General features: G+C 37.5%; 1 protein-coding gene across 18 annotated transcripts in view; it reads right to left on the minus strand.

Moving 5' to 3' along the window:
- EXOC1 (exocyst complex component 1) overlaps window positions 1-21,512 on the minus strand; it is a 54,298-nt gene extending 32,786 nt beyond the window's left edge. For 4 of the 18 annotated variants that reach the window (XM_044766025.2, XM_070505824.1, XM_070505819.1 and 1 more), the window contains exons 1-9: window positions 21,306-21,466; window positions 16,542-16,675; window positions 11,858-11,988; window positions 8,253-8,412; window positions 5,353-5,373; window positions 3,647-3,834; window positions 1,312-1,539; window positions 975-1,107; window positions 222-331 (exon numbers count right to left, since the gene is read on the minus strand). In XM_044766025.2, the coding sequence (XP_044621960.1) occupies window positions 222-331; window positions 975-1,107; window positions 1,312-1,539; window positions 3,647-3,834; window positions 5,353-5,373; window positions 8,253-8,412; window positions 11,858-11,988; window positions 16,542-16,665 (1,095 nt within the window). In that variant the 5' untranslated portion in view covers window positions 16,666-16,675; window positions 21,306-21,466. Of the gene's footprint in view, window positions 1-221; window positions 332-974; window positions 1,108-1,311; window positions 1,540-3,646; window positions 3,835-5,352; window positions 5,374-8,252; window positions 8,413-11,857; window positions 11,989-16,541; window positions 16,676-21,134 lie in introns of all 18 variants that reach the window. The other 14 variants (XM_070505825.1, XM_070505821.1, XM_070505814.1 and 11 more) reach the window with 10 other exon arrangements.
- Window positions 21,513-25,990: the final 4,478 nt, after the last annotated feature.

The following is a 25,990-nucleotide window of genomic DNA, read 5'->3' on the forward strand; positions in this document are numbered from 1 at the left end:
AAAGGAACAAGACTGTCTACCTAAGGAGGTAGTTGAGGCTCCAAATACATCTGTGAGCAAATAGGCACATATTTAAAAATCTTAAAATCAAATAAATGTGTCAAGGAATATACTGTGACCCCAATTAAACACATTAAAATGTTTTGTGGGAATTTAAGTTTAAGGTAATATATAGAAAAACCTTCAGGAACATGCCAGTTTTAATAATGAAACAAAATTACCTGTTGAACAAAAACATTGTTGAGGTGATTGGCCAGTCTCCGGGCAAACTGCTCTCGCAGCTCACTGAAATGCTGCTGCTGCTCTTTCACGGCCAGAAGCATGTCATGGCCTGAAATCACAACATTTCTTGACTGATGTAACGGGTAAAGAGATTTCCCCAATTTTAATGAATACATTTATAACAGTATCCATATTTTAGTTTTGAAGAAGCCAAAGTTTTATTGGCTTATTTGTTATCTTTGTAAAAGAAAGGTAAGCAAGAGAAAAAAACAGCATAGCACAGCGGACCTCAAAGTGTGGTCCTGCCTCAGCATCGTCTGGGAACTGTGAGAAATGTGGATTCCCGGACCTCAGCCCAGACCTACTGCATCTGGGGGTGGGGCTTGGCAATATGTGTTTTAACAAGTCCTCTAGGTGATTCTGATACAAATTTGTTTTGCACCTACCGGCCTAGGAAAACCTCATGCTCTCTGGTCTAACCCAAGCATCTACTTTGTGCTAGATTCTGTGGCTGGTACTAAAGAAAAATCATGGTATTAACAGAGTCATTGATGGCCAATCAGACGGAAGTGAAATGGAAAAGTTCTTAGTGCCAAGAGAAACACGTTTGGAAATAAGTGAAACTTCTCAGAGTAGCTAATACTATAACTCTAAACCACTTGTCCCATGTATTTCTTGTAAAAAGCTTTATTCCAAGTTATAGGCTTAGTCTCAGATTCTTGGTCGGATGTTATCACTTCCAGGGAACATACCTGGGCGAAGAGCTACATTCATGCACTGCAGAAGGGCATCAGCGGCATTGGTGCAGGCTTCGATGCCTCTGGAAGAAGCAAGATCTCCCTCCTGAAGGGCCTTTATATGACCTTTGGCCAAGTCCATGTGGTTCTGGAATATACGTAAACATCCAATTTGCATATGTACTTGTGGGAAATTTACAGGTAAGATGCTACTCAATCCTATCACTAGGCCTTTGGAATTATTTTTAATCTTGCTCTCACAAAGGAATTAGAAAATATTTACAAATGGCTTTTATTGATTATTCTTAGATTTTTTTGTTTTTTGTTGTTGGTAATTTATAATCACACTCACCACAAGGAACTCTATCTCAGACAGGAGCTTTACGTTATTAGTGTTACTAAGATGAATCAGGTGGTTGCTTTCAGAGATCTGATCCATTTGTTCTTTTACACTCTGGAGCATTTCCTCATAACTGCTCAGTTTCAATTCAATCTGATCCACCTCCTTTAGAGCCTCATCAAGCAACTTCATCAGGATGTTCACTTGCTTTTCAGAGGCCATGATTGACTGGATGTTGGCCTACAAAGTTAAAAACAAAAATAACACTTCATATTATTTACATGTGCAAAAGAAGTATAAAGGTGAAATACTGCTAAATCTCTTTGACAGCAGAGTAACAAAGATTGACATACATTGACACATCTACTTTAGTTTATCACTTTATGTTTACATTCCACCTTTTACAGAGTATTTCAAGAAGATACTTTGTCTCTCTATCAAGGTTAGGGACCATCCTCTGTATTTTATACTTTCACAGACTGCACAAGTAAGGTTCTGCCCTACAAAGTATCATCAGTAATGGTAATTCCCATTTCCGTAAATTGAGGGGCATTAGACTATGTCACCTCTAACATTTCTTCAAACTCTACCAGCTATGGGAATTTTTTATACTTCTTAGCATTTTTTTTGTGTGTGTGAAGAAGATTTGCTCTGAATTAACATCTGTTGCCAATCTTCCTCTTTTTTTGCTTGAGGAAGATCAGCCCTGAGCTAACATCTGTGCCAATCTTCCTTTATTTTGTATGTGGGATGCCTCCACAGCATGATTGATGAGAGGAGTAGGTCCAGCGCCCAGGATATGCACCTATGAACCCAGGTAGCTGAAGTGGAGCATGTGGAACTTTAACCACTGGGCCATGGAGTCGGCCCCTATACTTCTTAACATTTCTGTAAAATGCTAAATAGAAGCATAAACACCTATGTAATACCTTAGCCTAAAGGGCAGCAGTGGTATAACAGTCTTCGAAGGATACATGGAACTTATTTACTGTAGTACAATTTGTATTAATAGGATGTAGTCGAGCACATGACCATAAGACAGCTCCTTCCACTGTCTTCTTTCCTTTCTTTCATTTGCAACTATGCTTTTTTCCAGGCAAAGCAGTAACAAACCACCACCCCTTTACCCCTGTTTTCTAAATAATTATCAGTGATTCTGAATTCCCTGAAATATGGAGGCTTCTGGATCGAAAATTAAACTGCAAAACAATATGACGACTTGGAACATATATGCAATATTGATTAAAAAAGAAAATATAAACCACTAAGCCACATTAAGAAGGCAGGTAACATGGTAGGAGGAAAAAACTTGAACAAAGAAGGAGAAGAATATCATTGTACAGCTGATGCTGTAATTTCACACGTATTGTTTTATGTTATTCATAATAACACAACTGTAAGTGCAGCCCAACTGTACGAGTGAGCAGGGCTCAGATCCACTGAGTCCATCTCTTAAGCGCAGACCTGGGGCTTGAACCTGTCTGGGACAATTTCCACTTTACCGTCTTGAAGTCTCTTCTAAGCTCTCCTTCCAGTGAGTTTCGTAAACTCGTAAGCTTGGACTATTCATGTAATCCCTGGGCTTGAGTTCAATCTCATAACTTCGGTACCTTTCATGTATAAAATACCAAAATTCTTTAAGCCTTTAAAATATTCCTTATTCTCTGAGGATTTTTCTTAAATGCTTACCCTATCTAAACAAAACAAAAAAACCCAAATATTCCTGTTTTAGATTTTTCTCATGTAAGTGGTGTTACTTTCAGTTATTTCTTTTAATTCTTTACTTTCTAAAGATGTGCATTTAGATTACAGACTCAGAAACTGTGCTTACAAATTAAAAAGATCTATTTCAAAACAGTTTAGCAGAGGAATAAAACATCTTTTTCCCTGGCTCTCCTGTTTTTACCACAATATTCTGCTCCCTTTGGGTAAATGACTCACTTATTTCAATTTAATTTCTCTATTTCTGATTTATATATATATTTTTTCAAATCACAAAAATGGTATTCTTTTGCATTGAACTATTCTGAGGTGTTTCAGAGGCTGGCAGGAAATAACGCCCAAGTTGGTTTCTGGTTGGCTATTTTTACTTCCACCACTTCATATCAGGAATCTCCCCACATCCAGAACCTCCGACAACTGCCTTCACTGGTCTGACTAACGGGAATGCTTCTGTCTTCTGAACAAGAATGGCGAAAGACTGATGGCATCCGGTAATGTGCTTATAAGGAAAGACAGCAATAATCACACTATGAAGGCTTAAGCGCTGAGGCAGTTAAATTTGAACATCACCAGTCTTCTCAATCTACTACACATCATTCATTTATGGATTACAAGAGAGTCTTACCCCATCCAGCACTTGCAGCTCTCTGGACAACCTTTCTGCAAAGGCCTCAGCATTAGAGATTGCACACTCACAGCCTTCCATCATTATTTCAATATCTTGCTCTTCTCGTGCGTTTAACTCTTGGTATTCGTCTACTGCTTCTTCATCACCGCCTGTCACACTCTGATTTTCTCCGCTTGGAACAGATTCTTAAAGATGGTAAAAAAAATAAAGTAGTAAAAAAGTAGGAAGGACAATAACACGATACTTATAGGTAAGGTCAGTTATAAGCACAGGTCACACTTAGTGGCTGAAAAATAGGAAAGAATGATCCAAAATATATGAAAAAAACCCCTTTATTTTTATAAAGAACTGCATGTGTTAATACAATGTTTATTATAACACATAAAAAGCATGCAGTCTAATTTGCTGACTTGTGTTACAAGAAGCTTTACACAATTTCCCCAAACATAACTAAGCTAAAAAACAAATATAAAAACAGAAACAAGACACATAGAAACAAGCCTAAGCTTTTTTTTCCTACCTGAGGTGGTGGTTGCTCTAACAAAACAATGATTATGAATTCAGGACACAGAGAAACAATTTGCTTTCCTTTTTTTTCCCCTGGTAACATTCTTCTTCTATTACTTTTGTTGTTTTTGTCTTTGCTATGTTCTTTTTCCCAAATAACTTTTAATTGAAATGAAAAATGCATTTAAAATTCACAATCTATTTTGGGCACTGAAAATATTAACTGAATTTTCTATTTGTTTTAAAACAATTTCACATGCATTGATAAAAATTTCTCAAGATCAGCTATAGAAGCTTTCTCAGTAACTCTATAGTAAGAAGAGCAACAACAGGGCTGTTTGAAATTACAAAAATTTAAGTGGTCTTTATGCTTCATAACAAAGGACCAAGAGGTCAAATCTGAGGTGCTTTCTGGATAAATGTTTGAGTCCAGTTTTTTGAGAGAATTCATTTAGCATGTGGGATTTTATAGAAAGCTTGAAATTAGGAGAGGCAAAATGAAAAAAATAATTTTTACCCCCTAAATAAACCTCTAAGTAAAGTTACTGATTTTCTTAAGGGGACGTGATTTAAGTCACAAACTCTGGATGCTTTAAATATTCACTATTGTGTACGAAAAGAACATTCACCTTCAGTATGAACTGACATACGTTAATTTGTCCTAGAACAAAAAATAGCTATTTCAAAGTAACAAATGATTTACTCTTTAAGAATGATAATTTGGAAGATTTAGAAAATGTCCCAGAGAAAAACGGAGGGGAGTAAAACTTTTGGTACAGGCAATTACAGATTATAGTACATAGTTATAGGCTCTTTAGAGAAGAATCATCTCCTTGTCCTTTGAATCAGTCCATTACCTCATTGTGGAAATGTTAAACTGCCATGTGTGACAGCTTATTAGCCACCAGGGGGCAGGGACTGCCCAAATCATTCTGTACTGCTCCTTACACAAGCAGATATTTAAAATAAACAAATATTTTAAATGATCATAAGTGCTTCAGAAGAATTTTCTATCACATGAAACAGTCCTTTGGAAGCCTATAATAAATACTATCATTAACTTTATTACTATATGGATTTTGTAGAAATGAATTTGTCTCTATACACAATTTCATAAAATATGCAACCAACAGTATATAACAATGGCAAGTAATAAAAATATAAGGAATAGAATAAGAAGAAAAGGTGTTACGCACCTTCTGTAACTTTAGGCAGTTCTGGAGAGTAAAAAGGTATGAAAAAAGCAGAGGAAAGTAAGCAAAGAATATTAGCTGGGTAGAAAAGTATACAGGTTTAAAATTTTTAAATACTACCCATATTTTATTTGAACTTCATGCTAAATTAAGGTTTAAAAGACAACGTCAAAGTCAACCACAAAGTGGAAAAATCCAGAGAAGCTAAGTTTCCAGGGTTCATTTTTCTTATTCTTTTTCTGACAGTGACTAAAAATACTTCTATCTTTTTGTTTTCTCTGAATCTTTTAAGAAACAGCACTGACTAGTCCTTGGAGGAGAAAACTGGGAAACAGATCACTTCCTGGGGATTATTTTTAGGTCACTTGTGACTCATGCATTTAGTCTAGTTATTTTCACTCAAGGCCCCAAAGCTTTACCCAGACACTCCCTCACGATGGATTAGTCATAAAACACTGTTAGAAAGGACAAGACTGAAACAATTTAAAAAAACACACGAGATATCAGTTCAAGCTGGCTTTTAAGGATTCAAATCCAAGACTTTTTCACCTGGTTACAAGAATGAAAAAAAAAAAAAGGCCCAAAACTCCATCTACTTCAACTGCTAACAAAGTCCTCTTTCAAAAACCTTAAAAACCTTCTGCTGAGAAGCCCCAATTATTAGCATGAATGTTCAACTGCCACCAATAAAAACGACTAAAGTTGCACGGCTAGCACTCACAGGAACAGTCATTTATGTGGATGATTATTTATCTCTTAAAAGTAGATGGTGATAATTTCTTATTTGTTTTCTAACATCACCCAAAGATTAGAGACATTTATTATTTTTTTAATGGGAGTTAACTGCTATGATTTCAAAGTCTATTAAAACATTAAAATAAGTTTGTAGACATTAATAAAGCTGTTCTCTGAATTCTATTAAACCAAAGCAACAGTTATTGATTTATAGAAAGTGATTTGCAAAATGAGATCCTTAAGGATCTTCTCAGTATTCTTAAAATCAATCTCAATTAGGGCTAAAGTTTATAAACTTGAAAATGTCTACAGTTTTGGTTTAGGTCCTGAAAAATTAAATGCTCTTTTTTTAAAGCTAGACACTTCATTCTAAAAGATAGCAATATTATTCTTATTGATTTTGGTAATATTTCTTAATGAAGTAGATCCAGGTAGGGTATGTATTTTCTCATATTGTTGATTTAATTAAATATATTTGTTTAAAATACATCTCAGGCAACAAATAACTTCTGGAAATATATAATATTTGAAAACAGAACAGCATTTACTCATCAGAATGTTCAACTCTGAAACGGTAAAAAAAAAAAACAGCCACTCAAAACAAATTAAACAACTTTTCAAGGCATGAAGAAGTACCATCAATTTATTAAAGGTCATTCTGTCAACATCCTCCATCGCCAAGACACTGGGGTCTAATGTTGGTGAGATGACAGCCCTGAGGGCTTCTACACCAGGCCAGGCTCACTGGTGAGAGGAGCCAGGACCTGAGAGATGTGACTTGCCTCTGCCAGTTCTAAGCACCAAACCTGAAACCAGTAACAGGTTCACTAATTAGTAAGTGCTGAGAAGGAATACTGTATTTACGGAAAGATCCAGAGCCAAACAGAAAAGGAGTAAGTAAAATAAAATAGAGAAAAGACAGAGGCAAGTGACTAAGTAAATGAGTAATTTGAAACATCTGGAACTGACGTTTTTGTAGGTCAAAATGGTTGAACATTGCCAATTTCACATGTTTCAACCTGACAGAACCTTCTATTTTTACACGCTAATATACAACTTAGGAGAAATCTAAGTTTTCTTTCTAATATACAATTTAGGACAAATTTAAGTTTTTTTCTTAATAAAGAGGAGCAACAACTCTGTTCACCTGCATACTAGCTGTTTTTTCAATTACTTTCTTTGAGATAAAGAATACAACACAAATCATATCCACAAGGCATACAGAACCATTTTCTTACAATGTTTATGTCCTTCTGAAAGAAATTTTAAAAGAATAAAATCTCATTTTATGTTTTTAATAATTAACAGTAGACTTTCTGTCTTATAATCCAAAATAATCCACGGTAACATTCCTGAAGATATACTAATCAAAAATATCCGATTTAATTTCATGTCTAAGGATTTCATCCTGGTAATAGCTAATATTTATTGACTACTTACTATATATCTGGCATTGTTCTTATCATGATATACTAAGTCATTTAATCCTCACAACAATCCTACAGGGTGGATACTATTATTACCTCTATTTCTGAGATAAGGAAAACTGAAACATAGAAGGAACCCAAGGTCACGCAGCCAGTAAGTGACAAAGCCAGGATGTGAACTGAGGCAGTCCGACTCCAGAGTTGTGTTCTTAACCACTATACACTCTACAAAAAAATACAGCTACACGGATATTCACCTCAGAGTGGCTTAAAATAAGCAAAGATTGGAAAACTAAAAATAAATGATTAGTTAAATAAATTATAGTATATCCATACAATGGAATACTATGGTGCCATTAAAAATAATGTTGTGGTAAGTATTTAATAATAACAGAAAATGTCCATGATACCTTGTATCAAAAAGTACATTAGGAAACAGAATGTAAACTTCTTTATTTAAAAAAAGTATTTAAATATGCATAGGAAAAAGACTAGAAGAATATTTAACAAAATGTTAACAGTAGATATTTCTGAGGATTAAGGTTATAAGTGATTTTTATTTAATTTAATGTATCAATTTTCTATAGCAAACAAGCATCACTCCTGCAGTAAGAAAAATTATTTTTAAATTCCTTTACAATATAAGGTAATTCAGTGTTCCAACTACTTTGAATAATGTCAAATTGTATAGTCACTTATAGATACACTTGATTTTAGGTATACATTTTTATTTAACTTTACCTTCCAAAAGCTGTGAGCTAACATTGACAAAATCAATTTTCTTCCGGAGATATCGCTGATTCAATTTCCAAATGCATGAAATAAATGCATTCTTTTCAGCAGTGCTGCTGGCAACCCATTTATAGATTTTTTCAAAATGTAAATCAAATTCAGGATTTTCCTGAAATAAAAATATAAAAAAGATATTGTTTTTGATCATATCCTTTTTCATTACTGTAAAATCTATATTTGAAGAAAACAAAAAGAAGTTGAGGGGTTGGCCCCGTGGCTGAGTGGTTAAGTTCACGAACTCCGCTTGGCGGGCCCAGGGTTTCACTGGTTCCGATCCTGGGCGCGGACATGGCACCGCTCATCAGGCCATGCTGAGGTGGCATCCCACATGCCACAAGTAGAAGGACTCACAACTAAAATATATAACTATGAACTGGGGGGATTTGGGGAAAAAAAGTAGGAAAAAAAAAAAAGACTGGCAACAGTTGTTAGCTCAGGTGCCAATCTTTAAAAAAAACAAAAATAACTTGAAGCTGTTCTTGAAAAAAGAACACCATTAAAAATTAGCTAAGTGACTTGCAGAGAATGGTTCAGAGAATTCAATTTATAGCAAAAACTTTACTTAGCTCCCAAAAGAAGTTGAATAAAAAACATAGTATTTTGGTAATTTCCTCTCTATGCCCCTTAAGTCTATGAGTGGAGGTATAGGATGTCTACTTAATGGCTTTGTGTCTCAGCTTCCTAGTTTGTAAGATGACAATAGTGTCTAGTTTCGATGTGCACCTAATTTTTCCTTCTTTCGTCTTCTTTTTTTGCTTGAGGAAGACTAGCCCTGAGCTAATAACTGTGTCAATCCTCCTCTATTTTTTTGTATGTGGCTGGCGAGTGGAGTAGGGCCGGAACCCAGGCCACTGAAGCAATGCGTGGGGAACTTTAATCACTCAGGCATGGGGCCGGGTCCTAATGTTTCTTTTTAAATTGCCTATGGGGTTTTGAGTTACACATTTTCTCTGATAATGTACTATTCATAACTGTGATTTGACACTAATGCCTTGATAAAGAACATACCTTTCAATTATAACATATGAGAAAAAATACAATCTACGTCCTGGTGTGCTTTTCAAGAACAAATGAGGTGAAAAGCAGGGATTCCTGTTTTCAATCCTGAAAATATAGAATGATTAAAAGCGTCTCAAAAGTCAAAAATGCTGGTAGGTCTCAAAGTTCTTTCACATGAAAAAGAAGCTCAACCGACATGAGTGAATTCCACTAGCCTCTCTATGTGGCACTGAAGCCATATTACAGCAATAATTTCATGCCAGGCCAAGATGTCTCCCTCAAACGTGGAACTACTTGACTACTAGACAAAAAATGAAAACATATGGATGTACACTTTTCTTCACATCGGAGAAGTTTTAAAAATAGGCTCAAATGTTCTTAATGTTCTACAGAAGGCTAATAATATATTCAATTAATTTAAAGTGTTATTTAGGGGGTTACAAAAAGTAAATGAAGACGTTAAAGGCAAGGGAAGTTGTCTCAGACTTTTCTTATGAAGACTTGGGATAATTTAGGATCAGGACTTGACCTGCGGTACAATCATATTACAGTAGCAGACAGCTACTAATTAGTTTAATTTATAGCTCAATAAGCAACAAGACTTGAAGATCAAAAGATTAAAAATCTGCGTTTACAATGAAAGGTAATTGCATTATTACTTATTAAAAAATCCAAGAGTATTGGCAACTAATAAGAAACTTGATGGGAAATGATCTCTTCCCTGGGAATATTTCCCATAATGCCATAAAAAAAGCTGAGTGCCCCAGTGGCAACACTCACACAAATCAATGTGTGATACTAAATGGCTAATGTTAGGCTAGGTATAAAAATTTTATGTTTTATATCCCTATATAGTGTACACACACCGAGGTGCCTACATAAAATGAAAAAAAAATCCATTAAGCGAGTCAGCAATGAGGTGTCAGCTGCGAGAAAGCATTTGAATAAGCATTGAGCAACATAAGTGAATTATGTAAGTCAATGGGCTTATGAAGTGCAAAACTACTGAAGGGAAAAAGGCTTTTTAATAAAGATGGATTTCTAAAAAGTCTTCCAAGTATATTCTCTTAAACAGAAACCTACCAAAAAAGTCTACTCTTGACCTTTCCCCATGGTAACAGAAATTATTTATTAAAGTGTTTCGGGTACTCCTTAGGGATAAAGCAATGGCCCAGTTTGCCTAAAATACTTAAAGAAAAGGCATTCTCTATATTTGGGAGAAATCTGAATTCTACAGATATGCTGGGCTCTCCTAAAGTTGTTTTTGCTTCATTTAAAAAATATTGTGCACCCGACTCAATTGCCTATCATTTTGTCCAGCTTTTAGTTTCTTAGAGGTTTCTACTAGGGTAAGGGTGACACCAGAGTTTTATTTTATCAGATTGCTCTACAAAGGTAGTTTTACTTCTTTATGCTCTTTTTTGTCCCCTCCCCAAAGCCGCAGTACATAGTTGTATATTCTAGTTGTAAATCCTTCTAGTTCTTCTATGTGAGCTGCCACCGCAGCATGGCTACTGACAGACGAGTGGGGTGCTTCCACGAGTGGGAAATGAATGCAGGCCAACAAAGTAGAGATTGATGAACTTTAACCAATAGGCCATCAGGGCTGGCTCTTCTTTGTGCCTTTTTAACAAATGTATAAGACTTTACAGCTAAATCAAAGACTCTACAATTATATTAATGTAAGCCTTGCTATGGGCCCCATCAACAGTACAAGTAGCTGTGGGGCAAAGCATTCCCCAGAGCTCAAGAGGGGCCTCTGGGCTGCAGAGGAAGACGACGGGCAGGGCTGGAGAGGAGGAGGAGGAAGCACCTAATTTAACCAGAGGAGCTCTACTTGATTTCTGTGAAAAAAAGGTATTGCTGTGAAAACCCTTGAATTGTCAGGAATAAAGGTGGCGCTTCAACATGATTATCACATTATTCAACTTTCTTAGAGTTTGAATGTGGCTTAAGTAAAAGATGTAATATTTACATTCTTATATATTATTCTTTAAATTGCTTAAAATAACGTGTGTAACTCACTGTCGCTTCCTTTACTTGAACCACAAACATCAAATCTTGGCCTCAAAAGGTCAGGTTGGGGATTCTATATTAATTCGTGAGGACTAACCAAGGACTTACTTTGGTTATATTAGACATGATTTTGAACTAGGTATTCCCAAAACAATAAAGATTTTTTAAAAACCACTCATATAACACCACTTTAAAATCTGCACTAATCTATGGATTTCATACCAAGTATATATAACCTAAATACAGAAATTATAGTCAAGGTTATTTTGCTCTACTTTATGAAGCTTGTGCATGAACATATTGTAGATTAAAAAAAAAGAAGAAAAAACAATGAAACAAACATATATATGTACTTATTTTTAGTAGTGTGAGATTGGGGAGTGGGAAAGGTTGAATAATATACTTTAGATTAATTCTTGGTTAGTTGGTGGACTAGTGGGTCATAAAACAACAAGTTTATATGGTCTTAGAAGACAGAATACTGCTATAAAAAGAAAGACGGTTTCTGAACGCAGGTCAGAGAACTAAGAAAAACTTACTTTAATGGCATCCTTGGCATCTACCACAGCAAGGTCTCGAAGGGCCCAAGCAATCTGCCTTTTGTAGAAATCTCCTTTATCAGATTTCTTGACTTTGACCACCTTCACCTGCACGGGGCGTTCAGTTGTCACTGTTGAGTAAAACACCCACTTTCATTAGAAATACTACTCACTCACTCATTCTTCATTTACTGCAAAAAAAGCTGTCAGGTGCCTGTACATGATACTAAAACAGAGTAGTGTTTCATAACACATGCTGCGACTGAGGAATGTACAGAACACTAAATGGGCCGTCTAAATCAGACGAGAGGACCAGAGGCAGATTCCTGGAGGAGTAGAGCTACAGACCAGTTTTAAAAGGAATAGTATGAGGCAGACAAAGAGCGCCCTAAAGAAACAACGTAAAGCCAAAGGGGCTTGAAAAAGTATACTACTATTTCAGAGGACAGCAATAAGCAGTTCAATATGGACTGTACATGTAACAAAGTGGATAGAAATGAAATTACTAAAAAAGATGGATGTTCAGATCATAAAGGGTCTTTTTCTAAGTTGTGGGGGTGCTCTTACAAGATTTTAATTAGAGAAATGACATTCTCTAATTTCCAGTTTCTAAAAATTACTCTGGCAGCAGAATAGAGGGTGGACTGGAGTGAATGCCAATACATTTGAAAACTTAGATGAAGTGGTTGACAATCACTAAAAAATGTAACTTATCAAAACTGACTCAAAAATGGAAAATATGGAAAGTTCTATAACCATTAAAGAAATTGCATCAGTAAGTAAAAATCTTCCCCCCCAAAGAGTTCAGTACAGTTTTACTTTATCTTTTGCCAAGCATTCCAAGGAATGAATAATTCCAAACATACATAACTATTCCAGCGTACAGAAAACAAGGGAACACTCCCCACCTTACTTTATAACTTTATAACTTTGGTTCTAAGGCCAGTCAAAGATAGTATGAAAAAGAAATTACAGGACCATGTAACTAATGAATATGGATAAAAAATTCTTAAACTTAATCCAAGGGTTTATACAAAAGACAGCATTTCATTTCATCAATTCTGAGATGTACATCTTCTTTCACATTCAAAAATCGCTGAAATCAGGACAAGTCTTAAACAATTGATGCAATATCATGGCATTTTTTTTTTAGTGGTACATAAAATAATAACATATGCTCTAATCAATGGCATATGGTATATCATGATTGAGTTAGGTTATTCCAAGAAGTCAATTTATCATTTGAAAAACCAAGTACAATAACTCACCACACTGACAAGGTAAGGGAGAAAAGTATATATGATAATCTCAATGATTTGAGAAAGCATTTTAAAAAATTCAACATCCAGTCATGATTAAAAAAAAAGAGAAAAAAGTGTAAGAAGCCAGGAATAGAAGAGAACTTCCTTAGCATTGTCAAGGATAGCTACAAAAAAACTACAAGCAAATATCATACTAAAAGGTGAAGCCATTCTCTCTGAGATCAGGACTGTATTGATGGTCTTAATTAAGAGACTAAGCAAAAAAACCAATAAAAAATATAAAGACTATGAAGGAAGAAAATATCACTACTTACAAAGAGTCTACGGACAAATTATTAGAATTAATAAGAAAGTTTAGCAAGATTGATATATATAGAAATCCATATAAAAAACCAACTGTATTTCTGGATGCCAATAGTAAATGATTTTTAAAAATGTGTTAATGTTTGTTAAAATTAAAAAGCTTCTGCTCTGTAACAGGCAGTATGAACAGAATTAGAAGATAAGCCACAGACTTGGAGAAAGTATTTGCCAAAGGCAAATCTGATAAAATTTTATCCCAAATATACAAAGAATTCTTAAAACTCAACAATAAGAAAACAAAAACCCTATTAAAAAATGGGCCAGAAACATCAACAGACATCTCACTAAAGAAGATATATAGATGGAAAACAAGAATATGAAAAGATACTCAACATCTTATGTCATCAAGGGAATGCAAATTAAAACAACAAGATACCACTACATACCTAATAGAACGGGCAAATTCCAGAACACTGACACCACCAAATGCTGGTGAGGATGTGGAGCAACAGGAATTCACCTACACTGCTGATGGGAATGCAAAATGGTGCAGCCACTTTGGAAGATAGTTTTGCAGTTTCTTACAAAACTAAACATACTCCTACCATACGATCCAGCAATTGCGCTCCTTGGTATCTACCCAAAGAAGCTGAAAACTTATGTCCATGCAAAAATCTGCTCATGGGTGTTTACAGCAGCTTTATTCATAACTGTCAAATTGACAATCAAGATGTCTTTCAATAGATGAATGGATAAATAAACTGTGGTACATTCAGACAATAGAATATTAGTGCTAAAAGAAATGAAGGATCAAGCCATGAAAAGACATGGAGGAATCTTAAATGCGTATTACTAAGTGAAAGAGGCCAATCTGAGAAGGCTACATACTGTATGATTCCAACTATATGACATTCTGGAAAAGGTAACACTATGGAGACAGTCAAAAGATCAGTGGTTGCCAAGGGTAGGCATGGGGGAAGAGATGAAAAGGCAGAAGACAGACGATTTTTAGTACAGCGAAAATACTCTGTATGGTATTACAACGATAGATATATGTCATTATACATTTGTCTAAACTCATAGAACGTACAACACCCAGAGTGAACCCTAAAGTAAACTATGGACTTTGGGTGATTATGATGTATCAATGTAGGTTCATTCTTGGTAACAAATGTACCATTGTCATGAGGGGTATTGATACAGGGAGAGGTTACACATATGTGTGTGGGGGGGGGGAGGTGGCAAGGGGCATATATATATATATATATATATATATATATATATATATATACCATATATATATATATAGGAAATCTCTGTACCTCCTCAACTTTGTTGTAAACCTAAAACTGCACTAAAAAAAAAAAATCTTAAAAATGTATTACTGCTAATGAGTGTTATCATTTATGAGAGTATCAAAAAATCTAGGAATAAATAAATACCTAGGAATAAATACAACATATGTGCAAAATCTTTAAAACTATATACAACTTATTCAAAGCCTTGAAAACTATAAAACTTATTGAAAGGCATTAGAGAAGACCTAGATAAAATGGAAAACGGCACCATGTCCACAGACAAGAAGACTCAATATTATGAAAATGTAAGTTCTCTCCAAATTGAACTACAGATCAAAACAATTCCGATCAAAAGCCCAATGAAATCTGCAACTTGACAAGCTGATTCTAAAATTTAGGTGAAAGAATAAAGAACCAAAACAAGACAAAATAAAAACCACATATAAGAGAGAACCCCAAAACAGACATTCTCACATTCATTGCTACACAGGTTAATTAAAGGCTAAAATGTGAAAGGCAAAATTATACAACTTTTAGAAGATAATAAGGGAGAATACCGTAATTACTCCAGGGTAGGGAAGGATATCTTAAATAAGACAAAAAAGGGGAAGCCATAAAGGATCAGATTGATCAATTTGATTTCATTAATATTATAAATTTCATTAAAAGGCAGCATAAAAAGCAAATACACAAGCCACAAACTGGGATGCATATAACCAACACAGGATTAGTATCCAGATTATATAAAGAACTTGTACAAATCAGTAAAACAGCAACCAACACAAGGGAAAAATGGCCAAAAGGCTTCAACAGGCACATTTCTTAGACAAGAAAACTAAATGGCCAATAAATTCATAAAAAGATGCTCAATTTCATTATTAATTAGGGAAACAAAATTTAAAACCACAGTGAGATACTATTTCACACCCACCAGATCGGAAACAACAGTTTGTCAAAACCACACGTCAAAACCAAGTTTTGACTAGGACGTGGAGAACTCAAAAGACACGTGGCTTGTGGGAGTGAAAACCAGTCCAACTCCTTTCGAAAATCATTTGGTAATAGAGTCGTGTTGAGCATTCAGATGCCTACAACTCAGCAGTTCCACACTTACGTATCTACCCGAGAAAATTCTTTCCTGTGTACACCAGGAGAGAAACACATTCACAGAAGTGCTGTCTAAATAGCAAAACTGGAAACAAACCTAGCGTTCATCACTAGTACGATGGGTAAGTAAGCTGTGGTCCTCTCATGGAGTAGGATACTACACAGCGGTGAAAACGAAAGAATTACAGCTACGTGAAAGAACGGCGACAAAACTCACCAACAGGAATATAAGGTTGAGGAAAAAGTCACAAACACACGCATTATGATTCAATTTATGTAAAGTTCAAAGACATCCGAAACTAAACAATGTATTAGTTGAGATTATAAATATATGGGTAAAATGATAAAGAAAAGCAAGGAAATAGTAACCCAAAATTCGAGATGCTAGCTATCTCTTAATGAGGGAGAGGAGTGAAGGGGACCACGGAAGGGCACACAAGAGACTTCAAAGGTAATGGAAACCTTCCACCAGGTGGTGGGTGTACAGCATTCACTGTATGGTTAGTCTTCACACCTTACATAGATGTTACGGAAATTCTTTTGTATCTACTCAATGTTTAATTTAAAACAATTTAAAAAAAATGAATTTGTTGGCCCAACAGTTTTTTCAATTATAGAGACAGTGCGAATATTTAAAACAAGGAGGAAATGTCCCCTAGGAAATAAAAGAATAAAAGAATGCCAAACAAGAACTTTTTCTTACTAAAGACTCACCTGTGGCGCATAAAAAACAGTTCTTTTTCTTTTTTCCTGCTTTGCAGACATTGACAATACTCAGCAGGCGCTCATCGTTTGGTGTAAAAATGTCTCTCTGTAATGCATGCTTGATTGCTGTCATCTTTACTCAGCTGAAAAAATTCAGAGTACAGATATTAAGCTCATTCTCAAAATCATTCTATCTTACATTGTTCCATTTATGATTTAAAAATGATCTTATTTATGGCTAATAAGCATAGGAAGAATGATTTAATATATTAATACACCTACCTCATAAAAATAAAAAGCTGTATGTTTGGAAAAGAAATTAGAGAACCAGTGTCACCAAACTCTAAAATCTTTGGAAGTGCTCACCAAATGTAATACAAAAAAAAAAGATTGAGGGAAAAAAAAATTAAAACGGCATGGTCAATCTTTTTTTCCTTTGGTGATCCTAATCATTCCTTTTTATTCAATGGTTTTTGAGTGAGTGGAAGAAAACCCATTAATAGCTATCAGTAATTAAGTTGTAAAAGTTTCCTTGTTGACAACATTTTTTTCTCCAGTGCACTTTCTCTGTTAATCCTCCCCTGAAAAAGGCCTACTTTGCTTCTACTGCCCATTTCTTTAACTAACAAAATTTTTCATCTATATCCCCATATAGTTGTCTGATATTTTCTTTGCAATAATTTCCCAAGAAAGGAGATGCTAGGTCCAAGAATACTGTTTAATTTCAAAGCTTTTGATACACATTTTCCAACTGTCCTTCCCAGAAATATTGTGTCAACACGCCATCCCACCAGCATTTTATAAGGGTACCTTAGTCCCTGCACCCTCACCAATTCTACATAAAATCTGCAAGCTATTTCTTTGCCTATTTGAGTTTATTTATACATGAGTAGAATGTCTTCTTCTATAAGTCTGTATTTTTTGAATAGTAGCTATGTTGAAATATGTATTTGTAAATTTTCTGTTTGTCTTTTAGCCTCTTCATCTTATTGGTTTGAAAGAGCTCTTTATAAAATAAAAAAGTAATACCTTCCATGTTCAATCTTTAAATATAAATTTCCTATATAAAGAACTTTTACCATTCAACAAAAAACAACCCAATTAAAAACTGAGAAAGGATCTGAATAGATATTTCTCCAAAGAAGATATACAAATGGCCAATAAGCACATGAAAAGACACTCAACATCACTAACCATTAGGGAAATACAAATCAAAATCACAATGAGATATCTACCACTTTATACCCACTAGGATGGCTAAAATTAAAAAGACAAGCATTGGTGACTGTAAAATGGTGCAGCCACTTTGGAAACAGTTTGGCAGTTCATCAAAAAGTTAAATATGGAGGCAGCATATGACCCAGCCATTCCACTCCTAGGTATATATATACTCAAGAGAACGGAAAACACATATCCACGCAAAAACTTGTACATGAATGTTCACACAGCAAACAGCTCCAATGTTCATCAACTAATGAAATGACACAACAAAATAAAGTATATCTATACAATGGAATATTATTTGGCCATAAAAAGGAGACAAAGTACTTATACATGCTACAAAACCAATGGATCTTGAAAATACTTTTCAAGTGAAGAAAGTGAAAGAAGTGAAAGAAGCTAGTTACAAAGAACCACATATTTTATGATTCCATTTATATGAAATGCCCAGAGTAGACAAATCCAGAGATGATGATTTGTGGTTGCCAGGGGCTGGGGGCAAGGAGAAATGGGTAGCACCTACTAATGCATATGGTGTGTCTTTCTGGGGTGATGAAAATGTCCTTGAATTAGATAGTAGTGATGGTTGTATAACCTTGTGGATATACTAAAAACCACCGAATTATACACTTGGTGAATTTTACGGTATATTAATTATATCCCAATAAAGCTGTTATTAGAAAATAGGTTTCCACTTATCTCCTTTTTCTCATCTAATTCAACACCTTTTTTCAAATATCAACTTAAGTTAAACATTTAAAAAAATCTCTTTTCAATTTTATTTCTGAATATATATGTATGTATATATACTATATATTATATATATTCACATCTTCTGTGTGTGTGTATATATACATATATAAATCACATCTTCCCACTTCCATCCCTCTTTTATTTCATCTCAGCCTCTAATCTTCTGACCATCCCCTACTTCTGTCCCCTACTGTTTTCTTAGTCTATCTGATCTTGCCAAGCTTAATTTCTTTTCCAACCTAGCCTACAGGCAGCGTTCACTTCCCTACACCCACACTATCTCCTTCAATTATCTTTGTAGCCCAGTTCACCCTGTTCATCAATCTCCATACCTGTATTTTTTCTCCACTTTTCTTGGGCTACCATATGCCACTTAAGAAGGTCACATATCCATGTTCATTGCATTCATTACAAGAATCTAAATCCAGTCAGCGCTAGACTTTCAGTGTTGCTCAGCAATTCTTTAACACTTCCTTTGATAATTTCTCTTCCTACTTCCCATCGGTGTTGTTGCAAATCCTTATTTCCCTCCTTCAACCCCCAACTCTAGTGTCAGCTTCCTTCTGCTCTGCAAATGACTTCACCATCTACCCTGCAGAGACTACAGAAGCCATGAGGTAGAATGTTTCCCAATAGCTTTCTTCTCCATCTCTCTACATCTTCAGCCATCTTAACCTCCATTCTGCCTATTACCAAATGTCCATGTTACTAATCCCTTACTATGTTCTCAGGCCTATACACTGTGTTAAAAGCTCTACTCCATCCTATGCCCAAGCCACACAGGATACTGGCCGGTTTACTTTTCTATCTCTGGGCATGCAATTTCCTCTTCTCAGAATTCTTTTCTCCCCAGGAAATTCCAACGCATCCCTCAAGATCCTGCTAAAACGTCCCTCTTCTGTGAAGCAGTCACCCAACAAAAAGAATAATTACTGTTCTACTTCTCTAACATTTCCCCTCTTCGCTGCTAACACAGCGCTTATAAACCATGTTTTCTAGCCAGTTGTATTCTCTCCCTTATTAAAAGTAGCTCCTGTAGACAAGACTATGTCTTACTCATCTTTGTATTCTTAGAACTTGGTAAAGACATAGCAGGTATTTAATAAATTAACCAAAGTGATAACACCAAATAACATGACAACTATAGCTTCCCTAAGGCTCCCCCTTCCCAACTCTCACATCCGTAAGCAACGGTCCAAGTTCAAAATCTGTCATATTTGATTCTCCTCCTCCATTGTCAACATGAACTCTGCTACCACATTCTCTTGATATCCCCTCATCTACACATAATTTATCCTTCCTTTCTCACCTCACCATCAACACACTGACCCAGGCTTACATCAACTATACCTATTTAACACTACTGCATCTGGTTAGCTCCTTGCAAGCTTCCACAACCCCCAAACCCTTGACAAACAAACAACATGAAAATATAGCTTTCATCACAACATGCCCTTGCTCAACACTTACCTAATGTTCCCAAATACAAACTTTCCAGTCCACACCCTCTGTTCATTCGCTCTTTAAATCTTTGCTTAGGTGCTTTTCCAGGGAGGGAATAGCAACTATCTAAACTCTAATTACACTTCATGGTTTATATGAAGTTGATTCAATAAAGATCTCCATCCAAACTGATCTCTCCTCTCAATTGCTATAGCATTGATTGTATTTACTAAACAAGCACTAATTGGTTCATGAGATCATAAGCTCCTGGATCTCAAGAACTTTCCTGAAAGACAGGTGGGGGAGACAGGTACTGTAGCGCGGCGTTGTGTGCTTTTTTAGTAGGTACTCAACAAATACCTCTTGAGGTAACCTGAACTGACTAGTAAAAACTGGTCAAATGAATGACTAATAGTAGCCAGTATCTACCACACAGTCCCTCTTTGATCAAAAGCAACCACTGACTGTATGGTAAGTAGCAAAACAAGACAGGACTGGGCATACCTCACAAAGGAGTTAGGCATAATGAAAAGCACTATGTGATCCTCACTGATTCAGCAAATATTGATGCCCACTAAGTACTAGTCACTTTCTAGGTTACAAGGGTGAACATGACAGACATGTTCATGAAAACAGGAAGAGCTACGCCGCCAAGGGCATTTACATTCCAAGGATGGAGAGATTAACTCGCCAGTCTTTACTTTTTTTGTAAGTCAGTGAATATATCACTAGAGGTCCTCTAAAACTATCTTCCAGGGTTAAGAACCACGTCTGACCATGTTCCAAAGGCAGTCAGCCACAATACTGTGTTGGTTCTTGTTTCTTTAAATTCATTTAGATCATAACCTGTCAGTGTCAGTGCCCGTGTGGATTGGGCCCTGTATGCTATTGAGACATCTTAGCGCGTGGAGAACTGCCATCCAGAAAACTGTGCAGAGACAGGGAAATGCACCTGAGAAATTTAGAAGAAAATGTGGATTTGGACAAAGAAGGGGAAGGCATCGTCACGCCCTCCTCTCCTGGTCCACGCCAAAGAGCAAATGATCAGCGTCGTTTTTCTTTTTTTTTTGCAAATGAAATCTGGTTCCTATGGGCGGAACCGGAAAGGGATGCGTGAGGACTGCCCTCCCGGTGCCCAAGACACCAAGGGGCTGGGGGATACTCCGACCCGACTCTGCGCCTTACCCAGAAGGGCAGGGAAGAGAAAGGCGGCCTGATGGCGGAGGGAGCGGTGCCCAGTGCTGGGCGCTGAGCCAGCAGTGGGACTGAGGAGCCGCCTTAGACCTTGGCGCCCGCCTGTCCGCTCGTCTGCCCGCCGCCGCCGGGACCACCGGGCAGCCGCGGCCCAAGGCTTACCGCAAGGCCGGACCGAGCCCGGCTGTGCCGAGGCGGGTCCTCCGAGATGGAGATGCGATGCGGCGAGCGCTACCACCACTACTGAGACGCTCCCCTCAATTGAGCCGTGAACGGGAAGCGGCCGTTCCGCCACCACTTCCCATATCCGGACACGTGACAAACCTCCGCGCCGGAAGTCGACCCTGTAGAGAAGGAAGGAGAGGCGGCGGTGGGCGTGGCAAAGCGGGGGCCAGCTCTCGCCGGAGGGGCGTGGCAAGGGCAGGCAGGGGCGGGGCCTCTGTCACTCGGAGACTGCCTGGGATTTGGTGCTGCATATTGCTTTCTCTAGAATAGTTATTTATTCAGATATTTTTAGCAAGTCATATAAGAAGAGATCCGATAAAGTGTTTTCTCTTTTGCATATGTAAAGCTCTGTTAACTCTAGATCCTTGCTACTTCTAGCATAGAGAGTTTAAATGAGTTAAATCAGAATCTCTGGGGTGGAGGGGGCGTGGGACCCAGACATCAGTACTTTTAATATCTTCCGAGAAGATTCTAATATGCAGCCACGGTCGAGAACTACTGATGTAGTAACCTTGATATTCGAAAGTGTGGTTCGGCGGACCAGCTGCTTGGGCATCATCTGGCGCTTCCTTAGAAAAGGCAGCCTCTCCTTCTTACCTCGAATCTACTGAATGGGAATCTGCATCTTAACAAGATGGTGGCTATGCACATTTAAGTTTGAGGAGCACAGATGATGCCAGTGTTGCTGGTTGCAAGGCAAGTGATTCATTTATTCTATCTTCTTGGCACCTGTTTTATGCCAGGCACTTTGATCGAGGTTCAGAGGTGATTCAGACATGAATCCTGCCCTGCGGATGTTCACAGCATGGTAGGGCTAAACAAGATAAACATACAAATACATATAAAATAAGACAAAATAAGTGACCAGTGAGAGGTACAGGTCAGATAAGTGTGCTGGGAATTCAAAGGAGCCATTTCTTTGCTCCTGCTCAACGGAGTCCTTCATAAGTGTTCTGCAGAGATCCCTTCAGGCAAGCGTTCATTTATTTGATAAACAGTGCCACCTCTATGCCAGGCACCGTGTAGGTGCTGGAGCTACAAAGACAAGGATCCCACTCAGAAGGGGACACACTGTCATTGGGGAGACAGAATTAAATAGATGGATAAATTACAATCTACTAAGGTAAACCCAGCAGCAAAGGCAGAAAAAAGGAGACCACCATGGGAATGCAAAAGAGGAAGTAACTTACTTTTTCAGGGATGGATTCACTGAGAAAGGGACAAATGAGCTCTGCAAAGTATCTTTCAGTGGTTATCTGAAGATACAGTTTGGTGGAAAAATCAGCAGAAATAGTAGGGACCTGTTTGCTACTGAGATCAATATGTTCTCGTCAATGCCACTTGGAATGCTTTCTAATTTCATTGAATGACTTCCTCTTTAATAGCAAGATCTGAATCTAGTCCTATCTTTACAAAGACTCCTTAGGTCCTTCCTGCTTGGTCTCAGAAGGCTTACTGTGGATGCTATATGACAATTGCATGTGCTATTTTGTCCTATTATCTGTCTTATTCTTTTTTTTTTTTTAACCTATGTATTTACAGTCCTCTTCAAAGTTGAGAAGTGAATTGCATTTCAGAAGCCTGGACTTCTTCCCAGAACCCAAGATTTATGTATCCACTGCCTCCTCAATATTTCCACTTGGATGTCTGTTAGGCATCTCAAACTTATATGTCCAAAAATTAAATTCTCCTCTCCCCTCGTGGATTCCCCCAAAAGTAGAGGCTGAAACAAAGACTTATGTGCAGTAGTTTATTTAGGGCTTTTATACCAGGGAGCGAGAGTGAGAGAAGGGGCAGGGGAAGTAACACAAGGAAGAGGGAGAGGCAATTTAAGGATGTGTTATTGAGTTGGTCATCACCACATTTTAATGTGTTCTTGATTCCTTAGGACCAAACTTCAAGAGATGAGTCTCAAAACTGTCCACTGAAAGCTCTGTCCTCTGTCAGCTCCTGCCCATCTTTGATCAAATGTTAATGCCCCTGGACATTAATTACTCCACACTTCCAAATTGCACTATTGTGAATGCCAAGCTGACTCCCACACCAGAAAAGTCCTGAGGCAGGAAGTAAGAGGAGAGGTGCTGTCATGGCGTGCTTGCCCAAAGCTCGTCAAACTCTGTTCAGAACAGGTTGCTGCAGCGGTGGTTGGAATAAGAGGCTGAAAGGATTTGAAGCAGTGACAGAAAGACACAGAGGCTGTCCATTCAGCCTGCTCCTTGTACCACTCGTATCTGCTTGTGCCCTTGGTTAAATCTAGTCCTTCACAGAGGCCCTTTCAAAATGATGGCCACCCACAATCTCTGCAAGGACCTAAAATAAGAAAGTTAGTGGAATAAGCTTCAGTCCCCACTGCTACACTGAAGCCAAGACCATCCTTGTACTCGTTCACTCCCTCCTCCATGATCCATTCTAACTTCCTTTCACCCTTGGCCAGCACATCAGCTGATCTATGTTGTTTCCCCAGTGGGGTAACCTGGACCCTCAGCCTTTATTTTCTTTGTTCTGGTTAGGCCATGAGCCTAACCATGTAATTGCCTGCTCAACTTATCCCTGGGTACAAAAACACCAAGATAAACCCAACCGAATTCTTTGGATTCCCTACTTCTTCCTCCCTACTGCTTTTGTGTAGCAGCAATCCCAGATTCTTTTGCTAATCACAGTTGATTACTCCCACTGGTATAGTAACTCTTTTCTTTGCCAGCTGGTCTACTGCCATGAAAAGCCCAACGTGACCAAATGATAGTGAGAGAATTTCAAATTCAATGCATCTCCTACTGTGTATCCTGGGGGTAGCAACCTCCACACAACTCCTGGGGAACTAATTATAGTAATCTAGTAAACCTAAATTTGAGAGGCAGGAAACACAAATTCTGTAAGTGGGTCACTGGGAGTAATAATAAAATGGGCCAACCCTGCTCCCATTCCTGGGTTTCTGGAGCCATGTCTTTAGCTCTTGGGGGTGCTCTTTATTGGTTGGTTTTGAGCATTTACCACATCCTGTAGGACAACACTCCAATCCCAGGCAGGCACGTTAGCTGAGCCAGTAACAAGCCGTTCACCATTTTTATAAGGCTGGTTGCTTCTGAGTGATGAGGGATATGACAATATGAGTGGATTCCATGGTCATGTGTATACTGTCACTTTTTTTTTTTTTACTTTGAAGTGTGTTGCTTGGTTGAGGTAATGTTGATCAGGAATGGTATAATTCTTGTGGTTGTGGATGTTGGCAAAGTCACTTCAGACAAGAAAGACAAACCTAGGAATCTGTAAATATTTTTACTTTAGATCACTTCTCTCTCTATACAAAGTAAACAATGAAGAATACTGCTCCAATAGTTGAGGAAGAGATGTCAGTGCTATACAAGTGCCATGGGAGTCTGAGTCATCCATTCATGTAATTTACTGGTGTCTTCTGGACCTGCTCAGGCTCAATCCTATACTATTTTTGTGCTTCAATAGATTGCTGCTGCTACACCCATGCACTTATGACTTGGTGGATCTGATAATATCCAGCTCATGATGGATAGCTCTAGTTTCCCCCCTGGAGAATAGTTCTCTGCCTCAGAAGGCATGGCCTTGCAGAACACTTAGGAATCTGTGCTGCAACTCTCATACTAGGGGCTTTCCAGAAATTTCATGCAGTGCTCTTATCCATCACAGATCCCTCTAGCACCATTAGATCTGCTGGAACAAATGGCCTAAGCATTAGGCAACTTGCATCACAGCCCTTCTGGGCAACATATCCAAGTAATGAGTGCTTTAGTTTCACAATAAGTTCATTCCAACATCCTTACTTCTGGGAAACATATTCTAGGGGTGGTTCTTTAGTCTCACATAATAAATTAATTCTAACATTCCTGCTTCCTTTCTCAATACTCATTCGAAGTTGTTCTAACTCTCATTTAGTATAGGCGATCATCATATCCAGGCTTTAAGGAGTATTAAGACTGACTCCAGGTGTTGTCCTTGCCAAAGCATTAAATCCAGAATCACAGATAAATGGCCCCATATCACAAATTTTCTCATCCAGCCTTATAAGCTGATTCCTCTGGTCTGATACTCTAAATACTCACTCTCACACATATTCTGCCAGTGCCTATTCATACGTAATAGCCAGTTTTGCAATTCCTTTTGAGTTAGTCTATAGTTTAGTGGTTTTTAACCAGGGGTGGTTTTGACCTCCAGGGGACGTTGGATAAAGTCTGGAGACATTTTTGGTTCTCAACACTGGGAGGGTTCTACTAACATCTAGTGCGTAGATACCAGGGATGCTGCTAAATAACATACAATACAAAGGAGAGGCCTCTGCAGCAAAGAATTGTCCAGCCCAAAATGTCACTAGTGCTGAGATTGAGGAATCCTGGTCTAGTTCTAGAACAGGGATTACAATCCCCCACACGGGATGTGCTGAGATCTGATCCTGAAAAGCAGAGCCCAAGACAAAGGCTTATGTGCTGGTAGTTTGTTTGAGAATATGAGTTTGAGGAATCAAATAAAGGGTTCAGGGGAAATAAAATAGAGAAGGAGAAAAAGCCAAATCAAGGATGTATTGTTGAGTTGACCCATGTCTTGGGCAACTGGTTGGTTTATCCTGTGTTACTTTCTGAGAAACCTTATGCAAT

Source organism: Equus asinus, chromosome 3, assembly GCF_041296235.1.
Source record: "Equus asinus isolate D_3611 breed Donkey chromosome 3, EquAss-T2T_v2, whole genome shotgun sequence".
NCBI classification, from domain to species: Eukaryota; Metazoa; Chordata; class Mammalia; order Perissodactyla; family Equidae; genus Equus; species Equus asinus.